This window comes from Odocoileus virginianus, chromosome 17 (genome assembly GCF_023699985.2).
Source record: "Odocoileus virginianus isolate 20LAN1187 ecotype Illinois chromosome 17, Ovbor_1.2, whole genome shotgun sequence".
Lineage (NCBI taxonomy): Eukaryota > Metazoa > Chordata > Mammalia > Artiodactyla > Cervidae > Odocoileus > Odocoileus virginianus.
Genome location: NC_069690.1, coordinates 18,889,528 through 18,912,277, shown reverse-complemented (window position 1 = coordinate 18,912,277; position 22,750 = coordinate 18,889,528). Strand labels below are relative to the sequence as shown.

Here is a 22,750-nt window from a genome sequence, read left to right as displayed (position 1 = left end):
GGAGCCGACGCGCCCGCCTGACGCACTGAGGCTTCGCAGCCAATCGGGAAGCGTGAAGCAGGTTCAAATAAAGACGGCGGGTAGGCATGGCGTCGTCTCTTACATGTGGGAGGTGTTCACCCCGCGTTCTGTGTTGAAGATGTGGCGTGTGAAAAAACTCAACCTGTCGCCTTCGCCCCAACCGGTGAGCCGAAGGGCCTCATGGAGCGAGAGACTTAGACCGGGGTTTCGGGGGTCTCTGGCTGTGCCGAGCGTCTTGGAAAGCAGAGTCGAGCCTGAGGCGGGGGGCGTGTGGAGTTTTCCGGTCCTGATATTCGGAGCACTGGGGTTGGAGCCTACTCTTGTTTATTGCTCGTGAGCTTGTGAGGGAGGGAGGAGAGCTTCTTAGGGCCGGTTGGCAGAGCCCAGGCTTACTTTCATCCTCTCTTCTTTCTTAGGGAAAAGCAGCTATGAGAACACCTCTTCGAGAACTCGCCTTGCAGCCCGACGCCCCCACCAACTCTGGAAAAGGGCCCCCACACTCGCCGACCCCATCACCATGCAAACTGGGGCTGCAGGTGAGATTCGCTTGGCCAGTCTCTCGACTGGGCTCTTTGCCGAGACCGAGAGCTCAGAGGGCCAGGGCTGGAACGTAATTAATAACGATAATGAAGTTTTCTACCTAGGCGACATCCATTTACATCTATTCAGGCCAACAGAGAGGTGCCCTAGGGTCGTTAAAGGAAATCCACTGAGAGCCCACAGCTCTATTTAGGTGTTAGTTTTTATCACCTCCTCCCCCGTCCAGTCTTTACCAAACGTCTCAGAAATACTCTCACTTTGATTAGTGGTCTCCTCTTAATAAGGGCTCACTTATGGAGAAGTCAGTCAGCTGCAAGAATGAGCCAATATCCATCCGTTGGGAGAGGTAGTCAAACGCTTATTTATATTATTTGCTTATTTTTCTATTGGGTTGTTATCTCTTTTTCATTATTTTCTAAGTGTTCTTATTATATTATAGTCACCCTTTGTCATGCTTTTTAGCTAGTTTATAACTTTCTTTTGATTTTTACCTTTAATCCTGGGGTTATCTAGGAGGGATTCTTGATTTCCAAGCGCTTAAAAACCATTTTGTGTCACCTTTTAAATTTATTTTTCTTACGTTATGATCAGACTGTAATCTGCTGTCTTTTTAGCCAAGTATAGGGTGAATTTTTTCTGAGTGTTCTGTGAACATATGAAAAAAAGCATATTTGCTATTCAAAGAATATCACATTCTATTATATCCATAAGCAGATAGTTAATTGCCCTGTCCTTGCCCATTTTTCATTCTGCCAGATCTGTTGAGTTTTATGTTGTCCTTGTTCAGATTTGGTATCAGTGTAATTTTGGCCTTGTAAAATGGGTTAGGAAGTGTTCTTTTAAATTTTTTGGAGGAGCTTGAGACAAATGGGCATTACATTTCTTTGAATGATTGGTAAAATTCAACCTGTGAAATGATCTGGTCCTGGACATTTCTGGAAGTTTTTGAGCATCTCTTCATATGCTTGGAGAAGGAAATGGTAACCCACTCCAGTATTGTTGCCTGGAGAATCCCATGGACAGAGGAGCCTGGCAGGCTGCAGGCTATGGGGTCTTAAAGAGTAGGACACGACTGAGTGACTAACACACTTTCACATGCTTAGTTGTCATTCACATAGTTTCTTTGGAGAAATCTATTCAAGTCCTTTACCCATTTTTAAATTGGATTATTTTTGTTGTTGTTGAGTTGTAGGAGTCCTTTGTATATTCTGGATATTAACCCCTTTTCAGATATATGACTTGCAAATGTCTACTCCTTAAGGAATAAATAGGAACTTAATAAACACAGCAAAAGCTTTAAGGTGCATTTTTACATTTCTAAAAGTGTTTGTTTTGTATATATTTAACTTTTGGGCTATGTAGTGCAGACTGATTTTTTTTTTTTCATCATATAGCTTTAATTTTGTCTTGTCACAGTATTGCTATAACTTTACATTCTACCTTGTCTGATACTAATATTGCTGCCTCTGCTTGCTTTGTTCTTGCCTGATATCTCTTTGCCATCCCTTTATTTTCTACTTTTTCTTAAGCACTTTGAAATAAAAACTTAAAAATTTGAAGTAAAATACCTGAAAGTACATAAAACATGGAGCCTAACAAGTTTGTATAAAGCACACATCATTGTAACCAGTACCCAAGGACACTGCTAGAATATCAGAAGCCCTTTTTAGTTCAATCTTACGTTTCATCCTGTGCTGTAAATGAGGAATTTCATATAAGTCTGACTCTTTTTCTTTTTTCTTTCTTTTTTTTTTTAAAAAATAAATAATTAGTCTTTTTATCTAAAGCTTCTAAAATATCTTGTTCTGGTAGTTTAGAAATTTTTTCATTTCCTATCAATCCTGCTTAGAGCTTGGTGAGCTATTTTAATATGCAAACTCAAATCTTTCTTTACCTTAGAGAAATTTTCTTCTAATACTTCTTAATCAGTGCCACACTTATGGGTGTTCTCTTTTCTCCCAGAGATTCTTTTATTCACATGTTAGGTTTACTAGATATATGTTCCAATTCTCTTAGCTTTTCCCTCAGATTTACATTTCTTTGTATCTTTAAAGGTTTTTCTTCCACTTGATTGTTCAGGCCAGCAATTCCTATCTTAACCCTGGTCATCCTCTTTTAATTCATATTACTGAAATTTTTTCTTTAGAAGTACTATTTATTATTTCCATGGGAATTTCTCTGGCGATCCAGTGTTTAGGACGCTGCACTTCCACTGCAGGGGGTATGAGTTTGATCCTTGGTAAGGGAACTAATATCTCACATGCCATGCAGCCAAAACAAAACAAAAAAATAATTTAAATATAAATAAATACAAGTAATATTTATTATTACAAGGAAGTCTTTGTGTGTGTGAGTTGTACTCAGATTTTCTTATGTATTCGTAAATTTGTTTTGGTGCAAATTGTCATCTCTTTCTTCCATCAGCTGTGTTTTGGTAGGGTCTACCTTTCTTAACTATCTCAGAGTTTGTCCTTTTTCTGGCTACTAGAGCCACGTAAGTATATTCATATTTTCCTATTGTTGTTCATTGAATCTCAAAACCAGCAGTCCTGCAAGTGATAGAAAGTGCAGTGGTCTCTATCCCTGTGAACCACCAATTGAGAGGTTGTCAGTCCCTTGTCAGTGTACCAGGAAGAAGTCTTTCTGCCCTTCATTCTCCTCTGCTACAAAGGCTAGAGCTCTTCAGATCCCAAGAGTTGAATAGCTTCAACTCATATGTTTAGGATAACCTCAGTGCTTGCACCCCAGGGAGACTAGGTCACTAGCATAGGTTAATGTTGCCTTTTCTCCCAAGGATACATGGATCTCTGTGGGCCAAGTGCTCTCTAACTTTAGTCCCCAATTTGTCATCTGTTCCAAAAAGAAGAAAATCTTATACCAACTCTAGAACTTGAGCCAGGGATCCCTCCTACCCTAGAATTAGGTTGGAGTTAGGATTGGAGAAGAGGAGGGTCATTTTCAAGCTACCATCTCCACATGACATGGACAGAATATCTTAGCCTTGTTTATACTGTAACCTGGTTCACTTGGAAGGACCCAGAACATCTTCCCAACTTTTCTACTGGGTCTCTGTAGTAAGCAGCAAGACTTAGCTAAGTTCTTAACCTAGGCAAAGATAATGAGAACTTTCCTTTTCTGAGCTCAGACAGTATCCTGAACCCATAATTGTATATTGTGAACTAGAATTGACTGTCTTAGTCAACTGCTTTTGTTTTCTTTGTCAGGAAGGCAGCAACAACTCCTCTCCACCAGATTTTGTCAGTGCTAAGAAGACAGACTCCCCTTCAGAACAGTTTGGACATCCCTCAAAGTGGCTAGAAGCTTATCAACACAAAGATGAGCAGCCTCTAAATCTGATTCCCCAAACCAACTCTACTCCCAAATCCTGTGAGAAAGGAATAGACTCACTGGACAACAATGTGGTTAAAACCATGGTTCTTATACCTTCTCCAGGGAGGCAGCAGCAAGATATTACACTTGTGGACCGTCTAGATACCATGGCAGAGGGAAATAGCTTCTCTCTAGATGAACCTCTGAGGCCAGGAGATCTGCTGAGAAAGGGAGTGGCCTTCTATACGGAAGACAGCTTTTCAGAAACTGTTCCTGGTATGCCTGAGATATCTATATTTCAGGATCCTCCATCCCAGCTCTTGGAGTCCCAGCCAAATCCCTGTTCTGAGCAGCAGCTACACTGCTCCAAGGGAAGCCTGAAGGACAGGAGCACTGAGGCTGAGGCTGAGGACTTAGTTCCTTCTGAAAGTAACGCCTTGTTGCCTTCCTCCCTGCTCTGGCTTTCCCCTTCAACTGCCTTAGCGGCAGATTGCCCTGTCAGTCATGTGGACCCAGAAGGGGATAATTTAGAGCACAGAGCTATAGAGGAGAGGGAAATGGCCTTTCCCACACTCCCTGAGGAGGCTGAATTGGGACATCAAGCACTTGTGTCAAATACAGATGATATTCTGTCCACATGCCTAAGCCCAAATACTGGAGAAATGGAATCACAGGTGGCTCCTGGGCCAGCAGGAAAAGATACCAGTGACATTCCTGGCTCTGATGTAGGGCCTTGGATGTCACCCCTGACCTGGCTGGAAAAAGGTGTCAATACCTCAGTCATGCTGGAAAATCTCCGCCAGAGCTTATCCCTTCCCTCTGCGTTTCGGAATGCTGCAATCGGCACTACCCCTTTCTCCACTTGCTCGGTGGGGACTTGGTTTACTCCCCCAGCACAACAGGAAAGGAGTACAAACACATCCCAGACAGGCCTGGTGGGCACCAAGAACAGTGCCTCTGAGACAGAGCACCTCCTGTGGGGGTAAGTGTCCTGTGTCTTTGTGCTCCAGGGCTTCATTTGCCTGGATGCATCACTCCCATCCTCCTCCCTCTCTTCTTCCCATGTTCTTCTCTTCCTACCACAGTCGTTCTCCAGATCTGACTACCTTGTCTCGACATGACCTGGAAGATAACCTGCTGAATTCTCTTATCATCCTGGAGGTTCTCTCCCGCCAGCTGCGGGACTGGAAGAGTCAGCAGAGTGGCCCTCACCCCAAAGTTCGGGACAGCAGCACACAGACCGACACCTTTCCCAGCGAGGTAAGATAGTTCCTCCTGAAATGTGGAGGATCTCAGTGGGCCCTCTTTAAATAAGTATGAAAGCTGAGGGTCTGGAAGATCCCTTAGAGCTGTGGGTACACACTATACCCCTGAGATACATCAAGATTTTCCAAGGGAATGTAAGCAAGGAAAGTTTTTTTTTTTAAATTTATGTTAATTGAAAAATAATTTTCTTAATCATCTATTTTAGTTGCTTTACAGTGTTGCTTTGGTTTCTGCCATACATCAAAAGCAAGGGAAGTTTTGAAGGAATTGTTTTCTAGATCTTCATCTTCCAAATGCACTGTTTCCAGATTTCTTTTTCTGTCCACACCATGTAACATGAGGAATCTTATTCCCCTGACCAGGGTTCGAACCCAAACCCCCTGCACTGGGAGCCTGGAGTCGTAACCACTGGAACACCAGGAAATTCCCTCACATAAATCTTGTACCTATAAGAATGGAAAATAGGCATCAGTTCAGTTCAGTCTCTCAGTTGTATCCTTCTCTTTGTGACCCTATGGACTGCGGCACACCAGGCCTCCCTGTCCATCACCAACTCCCGGAGTTTACCCAAACTCATGTCCATTGAGTCATTGATGCCATCCAGCCATCTCATCCTCTGTTGTTCCCTTCTCCTCCTTTCTTCAATCTTTCCCAGCATCAGGGTCATTTCAGATGAGTCAACTCTTCGCATCAGGTGGCCAAAGTATTGGAGTTTCAGCTTCAGCATTAGTCCTTCCAGTGAACACTCAGGACTTATCTCCTTTAGGATGGACTGGTTGGATCTCCTTGCAGTCCAAGGGACTCTTAAGAGTCTTCTCCAACACCACAGTTCAAAAGCATCAATGCTTTGGCACTCAGCTTTCTTTGTAGTCCATACAAAGTCATGTAGTCCATACATGACTACTGGAAAAACCATAGCCTTGACTAGATGGATCTTTGTTGACAAAGTAATGTCTCTGCTTTTTAATATGCTGTCTAGGTTGATCATAACTTTCCTTCCAAAGAGTAAGCATCTTTTAATTTCATGGCTGCAGTTACCATCTGCAGTGATTTTGGAACTCAAAAAAATAAAGTCTGTCACTGTTGACATTGTTTCTCCATCTATTTGCCATGAAGTGATGGGACTGGATGCCATGATCTTAGTTTTCTGAATGTTGAGCTTTAAGCCAACTTTTTCACTCTCCTCTTTCATTTTCATCAAGCATAGAATTGTTGAACTATGTCTTACTGTAGGAATTATAGTAATCCACAGACACATGAACTGGTAAGGGGAGGACATCTTTATCTATTTCATTAGTATCATGAATGATCTCCAGTAAAATTTTACTAGGTATGTTTATGATTTTAATTATCATACTGATTCATATACAACTGATGAAAATGTTTGTCCAAGAGTTTTTTCATTTAAAGTCTTGTGGTCAGAGGAATTAGAAAATGTTTTAAATTTATCACAATTTAGGTAAACTTTTGTTGTTGTTGCAGAGATCTTGATTTAAAGTGTAAAAATATACTACATCAAGATAAAATTCTGAGAGTAGTAAAAATGGAGATTCAAGGAGAAAAAAGGATGATATAAAATTTATGACTATTAAAGTGCTTGTGTGTGTATTTTTTTAAAATATCAAACATATTAAATTATGGTATTTGTCATATTTATACCATTGGGTATATTTGAGGGTGATGTAACAGTTTTATTTCAAACTGTCAACATTTATAAGGTGGTGGAAATTATAACCTTTGAACAATTTAAACATCAGAGTACTCCATCTTTCAAAATTATTGTAGGAGATATCAGAGGATAACAGTTAAAGACTATTGTCCTAGGGGATTCTTGCTGTGACAGCATAGGTTGAGGAAGTAAGGAAATGTGTCAGGGAAGGAACTGAGACCCTCCGTATTATGGCTGTTGAGATAATAGGGGCTGCTGCTAAGAAGAGATGGTCTCAGGAATTCCCTGGCAGTCCAGCAGTTAGGACTGTATGCTCTCACTGCCGAAGGCCAGGGTTCAGTCTCTGGTTGGGGAACTGAGATCCCACAAGCCACTCAGCTCAGCAAAAAACAAAAAAGTGTCTTCTTTGGGTTGAAAATATCCTCAAATAATGACTTTACCTTTTGCCAAAATCCTGGAAACCACAGGCTCATCATTCTTCTAGCTGCTCAGTTTCTCTCCTGTGTTTTCTTATTTTTGTATCCTTTCCTCTGGTCCTTGACCTTGTTCTCCCCTGCCCCAAGTTGACCGTCTGTACCTTGAAGCTTGCCAAATCCTTTGAGAGACCACTGAAGCAGAACCAAGGAGAGGAAATGACAGTACCTTCAACCATTCCCCATCACAGTCTCAGTCCTTGCCGCCACTTGGCAGCCTCATTGACGCTAATCTCATCACTGGCCTGACTGCCCAGCCCTAAGCAGTATGCGTGCCCTGTTCCAGGGCTCAGTGGGGGACTCCATGTCCTTACTGTATAACACAGTAGGAGGGAGGCCTGCTTTGCTGGGGCCAGGAGTGATGGACTCCAGGAGATCTGCCTCCTTACATCCAGACTGCTGCAACGTCAAGACTCAGCACTGCTCCTCCAGCACTAGGCTTTGCCTAGGCGATGTATGTCTTAACAGTGGTAATGAAGGCTTCCCACTTGTCTCTTGGAACTTTGAAGTTTCTTTACGGCTCTGCTGCCGGTGAGATCACAGTTACCTACTTCACATAGCGCACCAAGATTTTCATCTGCTCTAAGAGAGTGAGCAGACCTTAGAGATGAAGAAAATAACTGGTAAATAAATATTTGAGGAGGTTACCACTTTTGATAATCAGGTAAATGCAAATTGCAACATGAAATGCTATTTTCTTCTGATCAAATAGCAAAGAATAAAATAGATAGTGGTGGTAAATATTGTCCTATCATCAGTAAGGCATAAATTGGTTGAGCCTTTTTTTTTTAAATGCTTTAAAACAGTGATATTTAACATTATTATTACTTAAACATTTTTTTTTCCTCTTGTTTGAACATTATGCCTTAAAATGGGTTCAGCCTTTCTAAGGGCAGTTTAAACTGCTTAAAGCAGTTCAAACTTTTTGACCCAGTAACTCCACTTCTAGGTATATATCCTAAGGGGGAGAAAATTTCCGCACACAGATGATAGTTTTAAAAACATGAAGAAGAAAATAATGGTACATCCATAAAATGTAGATATTCTAAAGTTATTTAAAAATATGTTCATGAGGAGTTTTTTTGTTGTTTTTTGTTTGTATGTTTGTTTTTTGCCATGCCTTGCTGCATGCAGGATGTTAGTTCCCCAACCAGGGCTCAAAACCATACTCCCTGTAGTGAAAACAGAGTCCTAGCCACTGGACTGCCAGGGAGGTCCCCTGAAGAGTTTTTAATAGCATGGAAAAATAAGTAATGTAAGTTCATGGTAAAAGGAAATCATGTTTCACCTCTCAGAGGTTTTGAGGTGAAGTAAAATATCAGCAGAAGTTAAAAATGAGTGATACTCCACTTTGATAGGTCTTCCTAAAATACATATCCTAGTCTCAAGCTCTCAATGAGGAGAGTGAACATAAACTCAGAGCTAAATGACATTAGTATGATAAAATTAAGTAAGAAAAGCAGGAACCCAATTTTATTTATATATCTCAGTCCCAAAACCAATTGTGTTTTTTCTTAAGCATTACTGTCTTTCATCAAATCTAAGACACTATCAATTTTAAAAGCATACCAATGTCAGTGGTATTAAAATGTAAAAAGACAGTCACCTTATGGAATATGGTAATTTCCTTCTAAATCCGTAGTCTACAACTTTTTTCACCCTGACACCTGAGGGAGGTAATAGACTCATCAGTCACAGTAAATCCCTATAGCAAGGAGATCTGGTGTGGAAGTATATTGAAATCTCTTGGGGTGAATGCTGTACTGTTGGTTGAGAATCACGGCTCTCAGTGGTGAAACTAATAATGAATCTTTTTCCATTCTGTTCATTTTTCCATTTCTAAAATTTTATAGTAAACACATAATCAGAAGAAAGTTATTTTAAAGTTTACTTACTTATTCAGTTTTGGCTGGGCTGAGTCTTCATTGCTACACGGGCTTTCTCCAGTTGCAGCAAGTGGGGGCTACTCTCAAGTTGTGGTGCCTGGGCTTCTCACTGCGGTGGCTTCTCTTGTTACAGAGCTCAGGCTCCAGGCGTGAGGGCGTCAGTGGCTGTGACACACGGGCTCAGCAGTTTCAGCCCCCAGGCTCCAGAGCCCAGGTTCAATAGTTGGGGCACAGGAGCTTAGTTGCTCTGTGGCAAGTGGGATCGTCCCGGATCAGGGATCAAACCCATGTCTCCTGCATTGGCAGGTGGATTCATTACCACTGAGCCACCAGGGAAGCCCCCCAAAATATTTTTTAAAGTAATTTTTAGATTAGTTTTAATTAGAAAAGTAATTTTGTTTTTAACCTACCTCTGGATTTTTTTTCTAGCTTGGCTTCATCAAGGCATGAGCTTTGCTCCTGCTTTTAATGGGAAGGGCTCCTGTATATCAGTGGGTGGGAGGGGGAACAAGTGCGGGCAGTGCATATAGTTTCTGCAAAGGGAACAACCCTGTTTCTCTGGCTAGATGAGTAAGAAACCTCAGCATCTTCAGGAGAGCCAGGAGGTTGGACAGGCTCTGCAGCAGGCCAGGAATGTCATGGTAAGTGTTGACTGACCTTAGACCATTGCTGGGTCTCCTGTGAAGGTCAAGAATGGAGTGGTGAGCAGATGATGGTACTCAAACGTGGGAGTGAAGGGAGGTTTCCTTTTGTTAAGGACATGTCTTCCTTACTGGGAGCTTGAAATTGGGGTCAGTGGCTTTCCTCCAGTTTCCTCCCTGCTTACCTCCTGCTTAATGGCTTTATTTGGTCTAGCCTAACCCCCTCTGCCTCTACAGCAGTCATGGGTGCTCCTCTCTAGAGAGCTGATATCCTTGCTTCACCTGTCTCTGCTGCACTTGGATGAAGATAAGACTGCTCTGAGTCAGGAGGTAAGCAGCATGAAGATGGAGGCAGAGGCCTCTGGTGAGACTGAAATTCAGCCAAAGAAAGAAACCAGACACAGTATCTGATTCTTATCTTGTAGACTCGGCGTGCAGAAACCTTGGTGTCCTGCTGTTTTGATGTGTTGAAGAAACTGAAGGCCAGGCTTCAGAGCCTCAAAGCAGAAAGGGAGGAGGCAAAGCGCAGAGAGGAACTGGCCCTCAGAGGCAAGGATGCGGTAAGGTGTCAGGCTTTGGTTCCTGGATGAGGGAGGTCTCTTCCTAAGGTTCCTGCAGGAATACAAATTGACTAGAGTCACAGATGGGTGGCCTGAGAACTGCCTGCCCTGGGGAGTAATGAACTCAGCTACTGGTGTGATGGGTAGTTAACGGTTTTTTGTGCTGTTTCCTTCTGTGCACGATGTCTTCACACCCTCTTATTTAAACAGGCAGAGACAGTGCTAGAGGTCTTCTGTGCACATGCCAGCCAGCGCATCAGCCAACTGCAACAGGACCTGGCATCCATGGGGGAATTCAGAGGCCTTTTGAATGAGACCCAGACCCAACTGGTGATTGACGGCATCTTCTTTCCTGGGATCCACATTGACACACCGGGAGGGGGGGTCATGTACCCATGTTTCCCTGTATCCAGTGGGAAGGGGCACCTCCATTGCAATCCTTCTCATGTAGGTAGGGCTTCACACTGAGCAAGAAGAGTTGGCTCAGCAGACAGCGAGTCTTACTTCAGCCTTGCAACAGGACTGGATAGCCATGCAACTGGATGTGAGTATCAGCAGGCATTATAGTGCTCCTCTGCTCACAGCCAGCCCTGTTAGAAGTCTTTTTTCAAGCGTGCTCTCTTGACCTATTTGCCTCCCCCGGTAGTATGTAACATGGACATCTCTGCTGAGCCGGTTTCGACAACTTACGGAGAAATTTACAGCCAAGAGCCGGCAGACCCTGCAGGAACGTGATGCTGCAATTGAGGAAAAGCAGCAGGTACACGGGAGAGGGGACTGCTTAGGCCTGGTTTCCTCCTCCTTCTCCACAGAAGACCTTTCTGATGAGTGGTATCATTAGCTTCTTCCGCTTGACCTATCTTCTTTCCATCTGTGGGTTTGGAGACCAGCCGGTCCCTTTGCTGTTAGATGGCCTTCCACACCTTCTTCATCAGTTTTTCTCCTGTTTCTGCTTTTTCCTGAGGATTAGACTTATTTGCTACAGTGAACAAGGAGATTGGCTGTCCTGTCTGGACAGAGAAACTGGACTAAGTCTTGGGACTCCTGATTCAGGAGGAACTGTGGGAAGAAAACTATCTTTTTCTCCTAGGTTTCCAGGGAGCTGGAACAAGTCTCTTCCCATTTAGAGGACTGCAAAAGCCAGTTAGAACGACTGGAGTTGGAAAACAGCCGCCTGGCAGCAGGTATGCATGGGTGCAAACAGTTGTACCCTGCTGAGGCTTGGGGTGTGGCCGCAGAGCAAGCAGCTGCTCTAGAGCACTTGTTTTAGAGCAGAGGTGTAGGGAGGTTTGGGCCTGCTGACCACATGTTGTCATTAGGATCCTTTTGGCCTAGATCTCCGGGCCCAACTGCAGATTCTGGCCAGCACAGAGAGTCAGCTAAAAGTGCTACAGAGTCAGCATGCCCATTGTACCCAGGACCTGGCCACGAAGGACGAGTTGCTCTGCCAGCTCACCCAGAGCAGTGAGGAGCAGGCTGCTCAGTGAGTTCCTCTTGGGCTGTGGTGGCGGTAAGCACCCAGAACGGGACCAATGGAATCTCACATAAGGTCTCTGGCAGATGGCAAAAGGAAGAAATGGCGCTAAAACATGTGCAGGCAAAGCTGCAGCAGCAACAGGCGGTCCTGGCCAAGGAGGTGCAGGACCTGAAGGAGACCCTGGAGGTAAGGAAGGTGGCCTGGGGCAGGGGGGCTGGCAGGAATGTGACTCTTCCCTGATGGTACCGATGTGAGGTTTGAGACTGTGGACTGGAAGAAGCTTCTGATCCTAGGACTCTGTAAAGTGTCCCACTTGGATGCATTTCCTCGCCCCGCCCCCCTCACTCCTTGCCTTCTGCCTTCCTTCTTTCTTCTGTCTTCCCAGTTTGCTGAACAGGAGAATCAGGTTGCTCACCTGGAGCTGGGCCAGGTTGAGTGTCAGTTGAAAACCACGCTGGAAGTGCTCCGGGAGCGCAGCATGCAGTGTGAGGGCCTCAAGGACACTGTGGAGAACCTGAAGTAAGATCTCTACCTCTCTGTGCTTCCCCCCGAGGACTTCTTTCTCATGCCCGCTTCTGGAAGTGGAAGTTTCCAAAAAGGGAATTATACCAGTGTCCGAGAGCCTCTTGTTTCTCCCTTTGAATGCAGTTCTGTGGGGGATGGTTTGGGGAGGTGTTCAAAGGTGAGCTGGTGTTTGGCCATCTTCTCTGTTCCTTTCTTATTGTTGTTTAGTTGTTAAGTTGTGTCTGATTCTTTCTGACCCCATGGACGGTAGTCCGCCAGACTCCTCTGTCCATGGGATTTCCCAGGCAAGAATACTGGAGTGGGTTTGCCCCATCATTTTCCAGGGGATTTCCCGACCCAGGGATTGAACCTGCATCTCCTGCATTGCAGGAGGATTCTTTACTGCTGAGCTATGTGGGAAGCCCTTCCTTAATTCTAGCCTAAAATTCCTCATATCCTTCCTTATTTCAGGGTTAAACTAGCCAGCATTGTAGCAGAAACACAGCAGCAAGATCTGGAGAAGATGCACCAGTATTCCCAAGAGCTGGGGGTGCTCACGGAGCAACTCCATAGCCTGACCCTCTTCCTACAGACGAAACTAAAGGAGAAGGTAGCATATGGGGTTTCCTTCTCTTCCCTTACAATCATATCTTCAAATAAAGACAGTTTTATTTCTTCCTTCCCTGTCTGTAAACCTATTATTCCCTTTCTTACTGCATTAGCTAGAACTTCCCCTATATTGCTGAAAAGGATTGGTGGTAGGGAACATCCTTGTCTTGTACCTGATCTTAGAGGGAAAACTTTGAGTTTCTTACCTTTCAATATGATGTTAACTGTAGGCTTTTTGTAGGTATTCTTTATCAAGTTGAGGAAGTTCCCCTCTAATCCTGGTTTACTGAGGGTTTTTCCAGTTGTATCTTTATTGTATAGAATGGTCTTCCTAAAATACTGTTTTTGTTCCATCTCTGTGACCTTCAGTGACTTTCAATTGCCTACAGGATATCTTCAGCCTGTCGTCTGTCTCCTTCTTTCCTATTATGAACTCTTTACTCCCACTAGACTGCCTACACACTACACACACATCTCATTTCCATTCTTACCCGGATGCAGGCTGTTACCATGTTCGTTCTCCTCTATCGTCAAACTGGAAATGTCTTTTCCTTCCTATTAAAATCCTCCCTGTTTCACCTTCTTTGAAATGTTCCCAAACATCAGTGGACTCAGTGATCTCCTGCTATATTCTCATGAGCTTACTCTCCTTTTGCACTTGTATTAATTTTCCTTGGATGTTTGGTCTCTTCAGCTAGACTGTGTTTAAAGCAAGCAGAAGTTTAGCATTGCTTCTTTGGCTTCACCACAGTGCACACTGCAGAGTAAATGGTGGATATCTTTCAGACTGCAGAGTTAATTAGCTTATTCAACAGTTAAGGGCAGAGCCAGAATCCTGAAATCAAATTGCTTATGAGCTGACCCTATTCCCCAGCATGTGATAAGCACAGAAATCTAGTCTTAGATATAGAAGACAGACAGATATAAATTTGTCGTTTTGACTTGTGATTGTGATAGAAGGTTGTCTGAATGGCCACAGAGAAGGGAGCATCAGCTTTAGTTTTGAGAGTTAGGATGTCTTCTCAGAGCAGGTGACTCTTGGGCAGAGTCTTGAGGTTAGAAGTTTGTAGAGCAGGGGTGGGTATACAGGAAGGCCCACCAGGCAGAGGGAACAGCATATGAAAGTCATAGAGGCATTAGGGGTACTTTTTGTAGTGTCTGCCCTGTGACAAGACCTGGGTTAGGTGCTGGGACTAACCAAGTGAACAAGGCCAAGGCTCTGCTCATATGGAATGTGGCAAGTTTGGGGCCTGGGAAGTAGCCCTTTATGAGTGGATTATAGAAGCTATGCGGGGCAGGGATGACAAGGGGAGGAGGCTGGAGAAGTAGGCAGGAGGCCAGGTTTTTGAAGGCTTGAACTAATGACGATGATAGAATGGATATGGATCAGGGGATGGATTGAATGCATTCAATACCTATTTAGGAAATAAAGGTAATAGAGGGCTTCCCTGGTGGCTCAGCAGTGAAGAATCCGCCTGCAGTGCAGGAGATGTGGGCTAGATCCCTGGGTTGGGAAGATCCCCTGGAGAAGGAAATAGGCAACCCACTCCTGTATTCTTACCTGGGAAATCCCATGGACAGTGGAGCCTGGAGGGCTGCAGTTTATGGGGTCATAAAAGAGTTGGACATGACTTAGCAATTACATAACAATAGAAAGTAATAGAATATGGGGACCAGTTTGATATAGGAGTAAGGTGAAAGAATGAATGATGATCTTTTTTGCTGGAAAGATGGCAACACTGTCTAGAACTGAGGTTGGCAGACTTTTCCCGTAATGTGCAATATGATAAATATTTTTGGTGTTGCGAGGTATGTGATCTCTGTCTCAACTACTCAACTGTGCCTTTGTAGCTCAGGAGCAGCCATAGAAAGTATGTAAATAAATGGCTGTGGCAATGTTTCAATAAAACTTTATTTACAAAGACAGGTGGAGGCCAGATTTAAACCACAGGCTGTAATTGGCTGCCCCCCTGCTCTAGAATCTTAAATACAAGTGGAGGAACAGATTTTTGGTGGGGTGGGACAGGAAAAACGGTTAGCTCAGCTTTATACATAGTAAATTTCAGGTGAACCGTGGAGCAATCTGCTAGATTTTTCACAGGCAGTTAAGCCTTTGGATCAGGAGATTGGGAAAAAGTCCAATTGAGAGAGACAGATTGAAGGGTCAAAAATGTAGAAGTGGATGTTTCTGTGGAGCTCCTGAGGTGAAGCCATGTGGGGAATGGATTAGAATGTAACGGGGATCAAGTATGAACCAAAAGGAGCCCACAGTTAAGGATAGACCTCCACACAGAGAGAAGAAATAGCCAGAAAGGTATGAATCCTACCTGTGAAGCAGAGTCATGTCACAAAAGCTAAGAAAATGAAACTTCTAATAGAACATGGGCATTGGTTATTACATAGGTCAGGTAAAATAAGATCTAAAAGGAGTCCACTGCATTTGAAAGTAAGGATGCCCTTGGAGCATAAAATAATGAGGATGCCATTGGTGTTCCAATAACAGTGGAATGGTGGGGCAGAATCCTCTGTGTAGTGGGCCAGGGATTCCATAGATAGTGAGAATTTTAGGCAAGAAATGTAGGCTTTTCTTTCTTTTTTTGAAATTGAAGGGAAAGAGAAAAGGCAGTAGCTAAAAGAGTACTTAAGGTAAAAAGAAGGCTTTTAAAAAAAAATTCTTGTTCTAGTGAGAGAGAATTAAGTTCAGGGAGAGGAACTAATGGAAAAGTTGAAGATTGAGAAGAGAGGTGATAGATAGAACAGCACTCCCATGGAGATGGCTAGTGAGTACCTGTAAGTTCAGGGAACTCACTAATCCTGAAAAGCAGCTGAGTGTTTTCTCCTTTGCCCTCAGGCTGAACCAGAGACCCTCCCGATAAGCACAGCCAGTGCTCTTTCCCAGGAACACCCTCCGCCCAGTGACAGCACCTTCTTGGGAAGTGCCCAGACAGCAGAGGCAGATGAAGGTTCAAGGCCCTGGAATTGAAGGGTGGGGAAGTTGGGACCCTACTCCTGGTGTCTTCAGCTGTTGAGGATGCTGCCAACAGACCCTGTCTCTCCCTGGTTTCTGTGGTGGCAGGTCCTTGACGGGGTCACCAGGGGGCCCTCTGCCATGGCTGGTTTTGTTTCAGACCCAGAATCCACTCCTGTGCCCTTGCTTGGAAGTGACAAGAGTGCTTTCACCAGAGTAGCATCAACAGTTTCCCTTCAGCCTACAGGTTAGGATGGGCTCCAGGGATCCTGCCTCATTTCTAGATCTGGTTGTGATGATAAAGACTAGAGCAGTGAGAAGTGCTTTGCTCTAAAAACCTCAATTCTATTTGGGCTTCTTTCAGTTCTGCCTTTGGGGGATCAGTAATGTTCTGGATATTCAAATCCTATGGGTGGGGAACATGGATAAGAGTGGAAGAAATGATGGCTCCGTACTTCCTTCCAGAGCTAAAGGGCTTTGCCTCTTATCTAGTACTTTCTCTTTCAGAAACTCCAGGCATCGAGAAGAGCCTGACAGAAATGGGTACTAAGACTCTGGAACTTCAGAGCCTGTGTTCCCTGCTCCAGGAGTCTAAAGAAGAGGCTGTCAGGACTCTGCAGCGAAAGATGTAAGTGGATTGCAGTCTTAGTGAAAGAGGGCAGGTCATGTGAGCAGCCCCTGGTGGGGGCAGGAATAATTCTGAATTCTTCCCTCCCTTAGATGTGATCTGCAGGCTCAGCTGCAGGCCCAGGAAAAACAGCATCAGGAAGCCCAGAAGGCAAAGGAAGTGGACATAGAGAAGCTGAACCAGACTTTGTGCTTGCGCTACAAGGTGGAGGAGGGGCCTGGAACTGAAGCCATGAAGAACTGGGGCAGCTGTGCGGGCCCGCTGGGAGCTGCTGTCTCTCCAGGAATCTGGGTGGTGGGGATTTTCCAACCATTGCCCTAGTTTTGCCCTTCCTGGGGTCAGACAATTCACATATTTGGGAGCCAGCTATAGGCTGACCCATCTTCCAGGCTGACCTAGAAGTCAGGAACCCCAGCAGAGCGCTCTCTACAGGGAAATGTGCCTGGCCTGACCTAGCCCTAGAGGAAGAACTAGTGTTGGTAATTGGTATCACCTGGACTGAGCATGAGTCGGGCGTGAAATCTTAATCTCTTGGCAAGGGCTGCAAAGAAGCCAGCTCTCTCGCTGGCTTCTCACCTCCTTTTCTCTCACAGAATGAGAAGGAACTCCAGGAAGTGATACGGCAGCAGAACGAGAAGATCCTGGAGCAGATAGACAAGAGCGGCGAGCTCATAGTACGTTCGTCATCATGCCTGGCCTCTGCCTTCTGTGTCACTATAGCCAGGGTCCCAGATGTGGGAATTGGGCCCCCTGGTCTACCCTTGCTCACCACATGGGATAAAGATGGAGAGGACCTTTGAGCACTACTAGATACCTCTCCATTGTCATCCCCAGAGGCTTAGAGAGGAGGTGACCCAGCTAACCCGCTCCCTTCGGCGTGCAGAGACAGAGACTAAGGTGCTCCAAGAGACCCTGGCAGGCCAGCAGAACCCTGACTGTCAGCCCATGGACACGAACTGGATCCAGGAGAAAGTGTGGCTCTCCCAGGAGGTGACTCAGAGTTAACCAAAGAGCTGGGCAACTGGTGGGAACCTTAGGCTATGCCCCTACTCATCTGAACATATCTATAGGTGGACAAACTGAGGGTGATGTTCCTGGAGATGAAAAATGAGAAGGCAAAACTCATGGTCAAGTTCCAGAGCCACGTAAGGATTTCCATGCCATTCCAGGGCTGTTTCCCATCTCCCCTAGCAAGTTCCCTGCCATGTTTACCTTTCCCCACAAGCTATGTCATTCTTTTAAGGATAGAACTTATGCAGCCTATTTGCTTTTTAGAGAAACATCCTGGAAGAGAATCTTCGGCGCTCTGACGAGGAGTTAAAGAAATTAGATGACACTGTTCAGCATATTTATGAGGTAAAGGAGGGAGGGTGTTGATGCAATTTAGGTACTTGGCATAAGGAAGGTCTGGCTGGGGGTACTGATGAGCATAGTTCTGGTTCCCAGCATATGCTGAGAGCTGGGCCCTGATTCATTGTTGTGGGCTTCTCTGTGGCTTCCCATTTTCTCCCCTCTAAGAGGGTGCTTCTTAGGCCTGGTGCTTCCTGGCCTGTGACCCTGAGCTGCCTTTTCTGAATCTCTTCCCAGACTCTGCTGTCCATCCCAGATGTCGTGAAGGGTTGCAAGGAGCTACAGGGATTGCTGCAATTTCTGAGCTAAGAAACTGAAAGCTGGAGTCTGTTTCACCCCTTTTTACCTACAACACTCCCTTATCCCAGTATCAGGACCAATTGGCTTAGAGCCAGCTCTGTTTATAAAATAAAGTATATTTAATGTATTTCTTCAGGCTCACTGAATCTTATTTCTTGGGTGGGAGGTGGGTGGATGAGCTCAGGCGGAGGCAGCTTGGTCCTTTTGCCTGGGCTCCCTACCTCCACACACCCCTCCCACCGCATCCAGAGCCACAGCCAGCTCCTGACTCCTTTTCTTGCTTCCCCAAATACTCTGGGCACTGGACTACTTGTTCCCTGGCTCACTGCCTGGTGAGAAACAGACAAGGCTTCATTCTCTTACCTTCTCCACCCGCCTCTGGGGTAGCCCTGGTGAATAAGGGGGTGAGGACAGAGAACCCTCTGCCCTGGACTCGCACACTGTTGCTGCCTGTGTTCCACCTACCCTATCTATGGTAATTGTTTACGGTGACTCTCCTTCACCAGACCAGGATTCATCCCCAACAGCCAGCACAGTTCTCTGCACAAAGGCCACTGTGGCAGGAATCAGAACAAGGCCATTTCCTGCCAAGGTGGCCTTTCCCCTGGTGTCTGGGCTCCACGAGGTGGGAGGACAGGCTACAACTACCTCCTAGATCCCGGCAGAGTCAGTCACTCCACCTCATCGCCCCGCCTCCGTGGGCGTGGTCACAACGCGCACTCCAGTCCCGGGAGGGGGCGTGGCCAGGGCGGGGAGGGGGGGCCGGCCCCGCCCTCCGGGGGGTGTCACGTAGCTCTGCGGCAGCCGCAGCCTCATTTACAGAAGCCCGGGCTGGAGCCGCAGCTGTCGCGGATCTGAACGCGAGCTGTTCCTGTGGCTGCGCAGCTACCTCGCTGCGCACAGGTGAGCCCCGGGAGTTGCTCAGCACTCCGCTTCCTCTCCCTGACTCTTCCCTCTGCCATCCTTGCCCTGCTTCTGCGGGGCCCTGGATGTGCCTTCTCAACTCTCTCCTTTCTGTCCACTCCACGGCTCAGCTTCTCCCACAGCACCTCTTCCTTTTAGCTCTGATGCAGCTTTTCCGATTCCAAATCTTCCTCTACCGGCTAGACTTTTCCACCCAAACCGTTTTAACCTCAGCCTTCTTCCTCTCCTAGGCTGAGTTTCCTCTCCAGTTCTCCTGCCTTCACGGTCCCCCTGAGCCAGGTCCTTCTCCCTGACTAGTTAGCCTGTCTCACCATTGTCTCCCCATAGGTCTCTTCCCTCCTTATCCTGTATCTCTTCCTCCCTTTCAATCCTGAGCCTCTGCTCCCATTCTCCCAAGGAATGGAGAAGAGGTTATGGAAGCCTGTGGCTGTTCTTTTTGTTTTGTTTTTTTGCACCACTGCTACTCCCTACCCCCACCCTTTTCCTCCAGAAGCTGAGGGAAGAGGGATGATGGGTACTTTTGCCTCATTCTGAAGCCTTGGAAGTAAGTGCACCTTCCCTCAAGGCTCTGCTGAGTGACGATGAGAAAAGGGAAATTGGAATGGCCAGGGCTTTTGCCTACCTGAAGAAGGGACTCAATTCAGTGAAAGAAAGACTGGCATCTTTATTGAGGCAGTAGTTTCATAAGAAGACCTGTAGCTTTGGTGCTGTTCACCTCCCTACCCCCACCCTGGGGCTGGGAAGGGTGCCCGTCAGGGACAAAAGGAGATGTGGGAACTGGGGCCCCGAGCCTGTTAGCTGCTCGAGAGACTGGTGCCATGTTGATGTCCAGGATCTGCGCCAAGGACTGCCGCTCTGTTCCCAACCCCTGCTTGTTGGGGTGGAAGGAAGAGGCCATTTGGCCCACATGGACAGGAGAGGAAGCAGAGGATGTAGGGTGGGTGGGGTCCAGCATTTATACCTTGTCTCCATTCCACAGAACTGTCACCATGCCCCACTCGTATCCAGCCCTTTCTGCTGAGCAGAAAAAGGAGTTGTCTGACATTGCCCTGCGGATTGTAGCCCCAGGCAAAGGCATTCTGGCCGCAGATGAGTCTGTAGGTAGGTGGGGCCCTGTGGTCAGGTGGGGAAGAGGTGGCCAAGGAGCTTGGGGATGACCTTGCTACCCTACTTCGTTTGCCCCTCCCCAGGCAGCATGGCCAAGCGACTGAGCCAAATTGGGGTAGAGAACACCGAGGAGAACCGCCGGTTGTACCGCCAGGTCCTGTTCAGTGCTGATGACCGTGTAAAGAAGTGCATCGGCGGTGTCATCTTCTTCCATGAGACACTCTACCAGAAAGATGATAATGGTGTCCCCTTCGTCCGCACCATCCAGGATAAGGGGATTGTCGTGGGCATCAAGGTGCAGCCACTGGCCCTAGATGGGGGCTGAGCGTGGAAATAGGTGTGTGTGTGTGGGGGGGTGGCAAACAGGGTCCTGCCTGGGTTCAGTTCTGTGCCTGTGTTTCCCCTTCAGGTTGACAAGGGTGTAGTGCCTCTAGCCGGAACTGATGGAGAAACCACCACTCAAGGTACAGGAGGGGTGGGCTTCAGGACTGCAGAGTTGTTGGGTGGCTGCTGCCAGCAACGAGGGACAGAATAATGAAGTTGGCACTCTGCCTACAGGGCTGGATGGGCTCTCGGAGCGCTGTGCCCAGTACAAGAAGGATGGCGCTGACTTTGCCAAGTGGCGCTGCGTGCTGAAAATCAGTGAGCGCACACCCTCAGCACTTGCGATTCTGGAGAATGCCAATGTGCTGGCCCGCTATGCCAGTATCTGCCAGCAGGTGTGCCTATGTGTGTGAGAGGTGGTCAGATGGGTGTTCTGTGCCTGGTGGCGAGAGGGTTACATGGCTTTCTTCCATCCTACCTCCTGCCCCTCCTAAGCTACTCTGCTCTTACCTGCAGAATGGGATTGTGCCTATTGTGGAACCTGAGATTCTGCCTGATGGAGACCATGACCTCAAACGTTGCCAGTACGTTACAGAGAAGGTGAGTCTGCACCTGGGCACAGACATACACCACAAGGAGAACCTGACAGGGAGCCTGTGCTCCACAATCCCTGGCTCAGATGCAGACACTTTCCTCAAGCACATTTTTACTTGACCCCAGAACGTACCTGTGAGTCTGGCCTGTATCCACTCTCACAGTCATACCCACTCACCCCTAGCCAGGGAACATAATGGCAGGGGTCCAGAACCTTAGTCAACCTCCTCTGATCCCCAGGTCCTGGCTGCTGTGTACAAGGCCCTGAGTGACCATCACGTGTACCTGGAAGGCACCCTACTCAAGCCAAATATGGTGACCCCTGGCCATGCCTGCCCCATTAAGTATAGCCCAGAGGAGATCGCCATGGCAACTGTCACTGCCCTGCGTCGCACTGTGCCCCCGGCTGTCCCAGGTACCACTGATTCCAAAGCTGTTCTTATCCCTAAGACCCATTCTCAGGTTCTTGTGGTCTCCAGAAGTTCCTTACCCTGGAAAATAAGGAGTGGTCAATCGGTTTGTCTCCTCTTCTCTGTCCTAGGAGTGACCTTCCTGTCTGGGGGTCAGAGTGAAGAAGAGGCATCTCTCAACCTCAATGCTATCAACCGATGCCCCCTTCCTCGGCCGTGGGCCCTTACCTTCTCCTATGGGCGTGCCCTGCAAGCCTCTGCACTCAATGCCTGGCGAGGGCAACAGGACAATGCTGGGGCCGCCACTGAGGAATTCATCAAGCGGGCCGAGGTTGGGAGCTAAAGGTGGTGGGTGGGGAGGTGGGGTGTAGCTAGGCAGGCGGTGGCCCAGAGGCTGTAGCCTGGACAGGATCAGGAACCTGTGGACTGGGTCGGCCTACTTAACTCCCCTCCTTTTGCAGGTGAATGGGCTTGCAGCCCAGGGCAAGTATGAAGGCAGCGGAGAAGATGGTGGAGCGGCAGCGCAGTCCCTCTACATTGCCAACCACGCCTACTGAGTACCCCTCCATACCACAGCCCTTGGCCCGACCACCTGCACCCAATTTTGCCTGTAGTTATGGCCAGGGCCAAGTAGCCATGCAGAGCAGAGATGCCTCCATCCAGCACTGAGTCATCTTCCTTTGATCTCCTCCCCTCCCCTCTCAGATTGCTGTACCTGGGACCATTGGATGGGAGGATAGGGAGCCCTCATGACTGAGAGCAGGAGAACTTGCTAGAAGTCAGAGCAGGATGCCTGGGTCTCCCCGCAGCCTCTGCCACCCCCCAAAATTTTCCCATGATGGGGTTGCTTCTCCTTGGGCTCTCCTTGCCCGCCCTCTCTCCTGGGGTCAGAGGGTAGGGCAACAGAGCTGACTCATGCTTTGTGTGCATACCACATAGCAAATAAATGGTAGCAAAACATGCTACTTTGTCTGCATTTTTTACATATATAATTTCACCTCCCAGTTTCTGATCTCTGTAATGTCTCTGAGCCATCTTGGACTGTGGAGGTGGAAAGGGTGGATTGTGTTTTACTGGGCATTAAATTTAGGGGGAGAGGGGCACATCCAGTCACTATTCTCAGCTCAGGCTCTTGTTGATGTCTGAGGTTGGAGTGAGGTGTTATGGAG

The 22,750-nt window shown here is 46.8% G+C and overlaps 2 protein-coding genes across 2 annotated transcripts; both read left to right on the top strand.

Annotated features, from left to right (window-relative positions):
- The first annotated feature begins 39 nt into the window (after positions 1-39).
- On the top strand, positions 40-18,349 carry SPAG5 (sperm associated antigen 5). The gene is made up of 24 exons (XM_020884778.2): positions 40-184; positions 438-557; positions 3,786-4,873; positions 4,977-5,151; positions 9,752-9,826; positions 10,064-10,156; positions 10,252-10,386; positions 10,597-10,716; positions 10,838-10,930; positions 11,033-11,146; positions 11,477-11,570; positions 11,722-11,869; positions 11,947-12,049; positions 12,249-12,382; positions 12,839-12,977; positions 15,828-15,939; positions 16,105-16,191; positions 16,452-16,572; positions 16,665-16,776; positions 17,166-17,246; positions 17,407-17,562; positions 17,643-17,717; positions 17,848-17,928; positions 18,160-18,349. Exons 1-24 carry the CDS (start codon positions 104-106, stop codon positions 18,229-18,231), a joined length of 3,609 nt encoding a protein of 1,202 aa, XP_020740437.2. The 5' UTR covers positions 40-103; the 3' UTR covers positions 18,232-18,349.
- Positions 18,350-19,000: 651 nt separating this feature from the next.
- On the top strand, positions 19,001-22,541 carry ALDOC (aldolase, fructose-bisphosphate C). Its single transcript, XM_020884777.2, has 9 exons — positions 19,001-19,125; positions 20,126-20,247; positions 20,337-20,548; positions 20,663-20,717; positions 20,812-20,972; positions 21,094-21,177; positions 21,412-21,586; positions 21,713-21,912; positions 22,043-22,541. Exons 2-9 carry the CDS (start codon positions 20,136-20,138, stop codon positions 22,136-22,138), a joined length of 1,095 nt encoding a protein of 364 aa, XP_020740436.1. The 5' UTR covers positions 19,001-19,125; positions 20,126-20,135; the 3' UTR covers positions 22,139-22,541.
- The last annotated feature ends 209 nt before the right edge of the window (positions 22,542-22,750 follow it).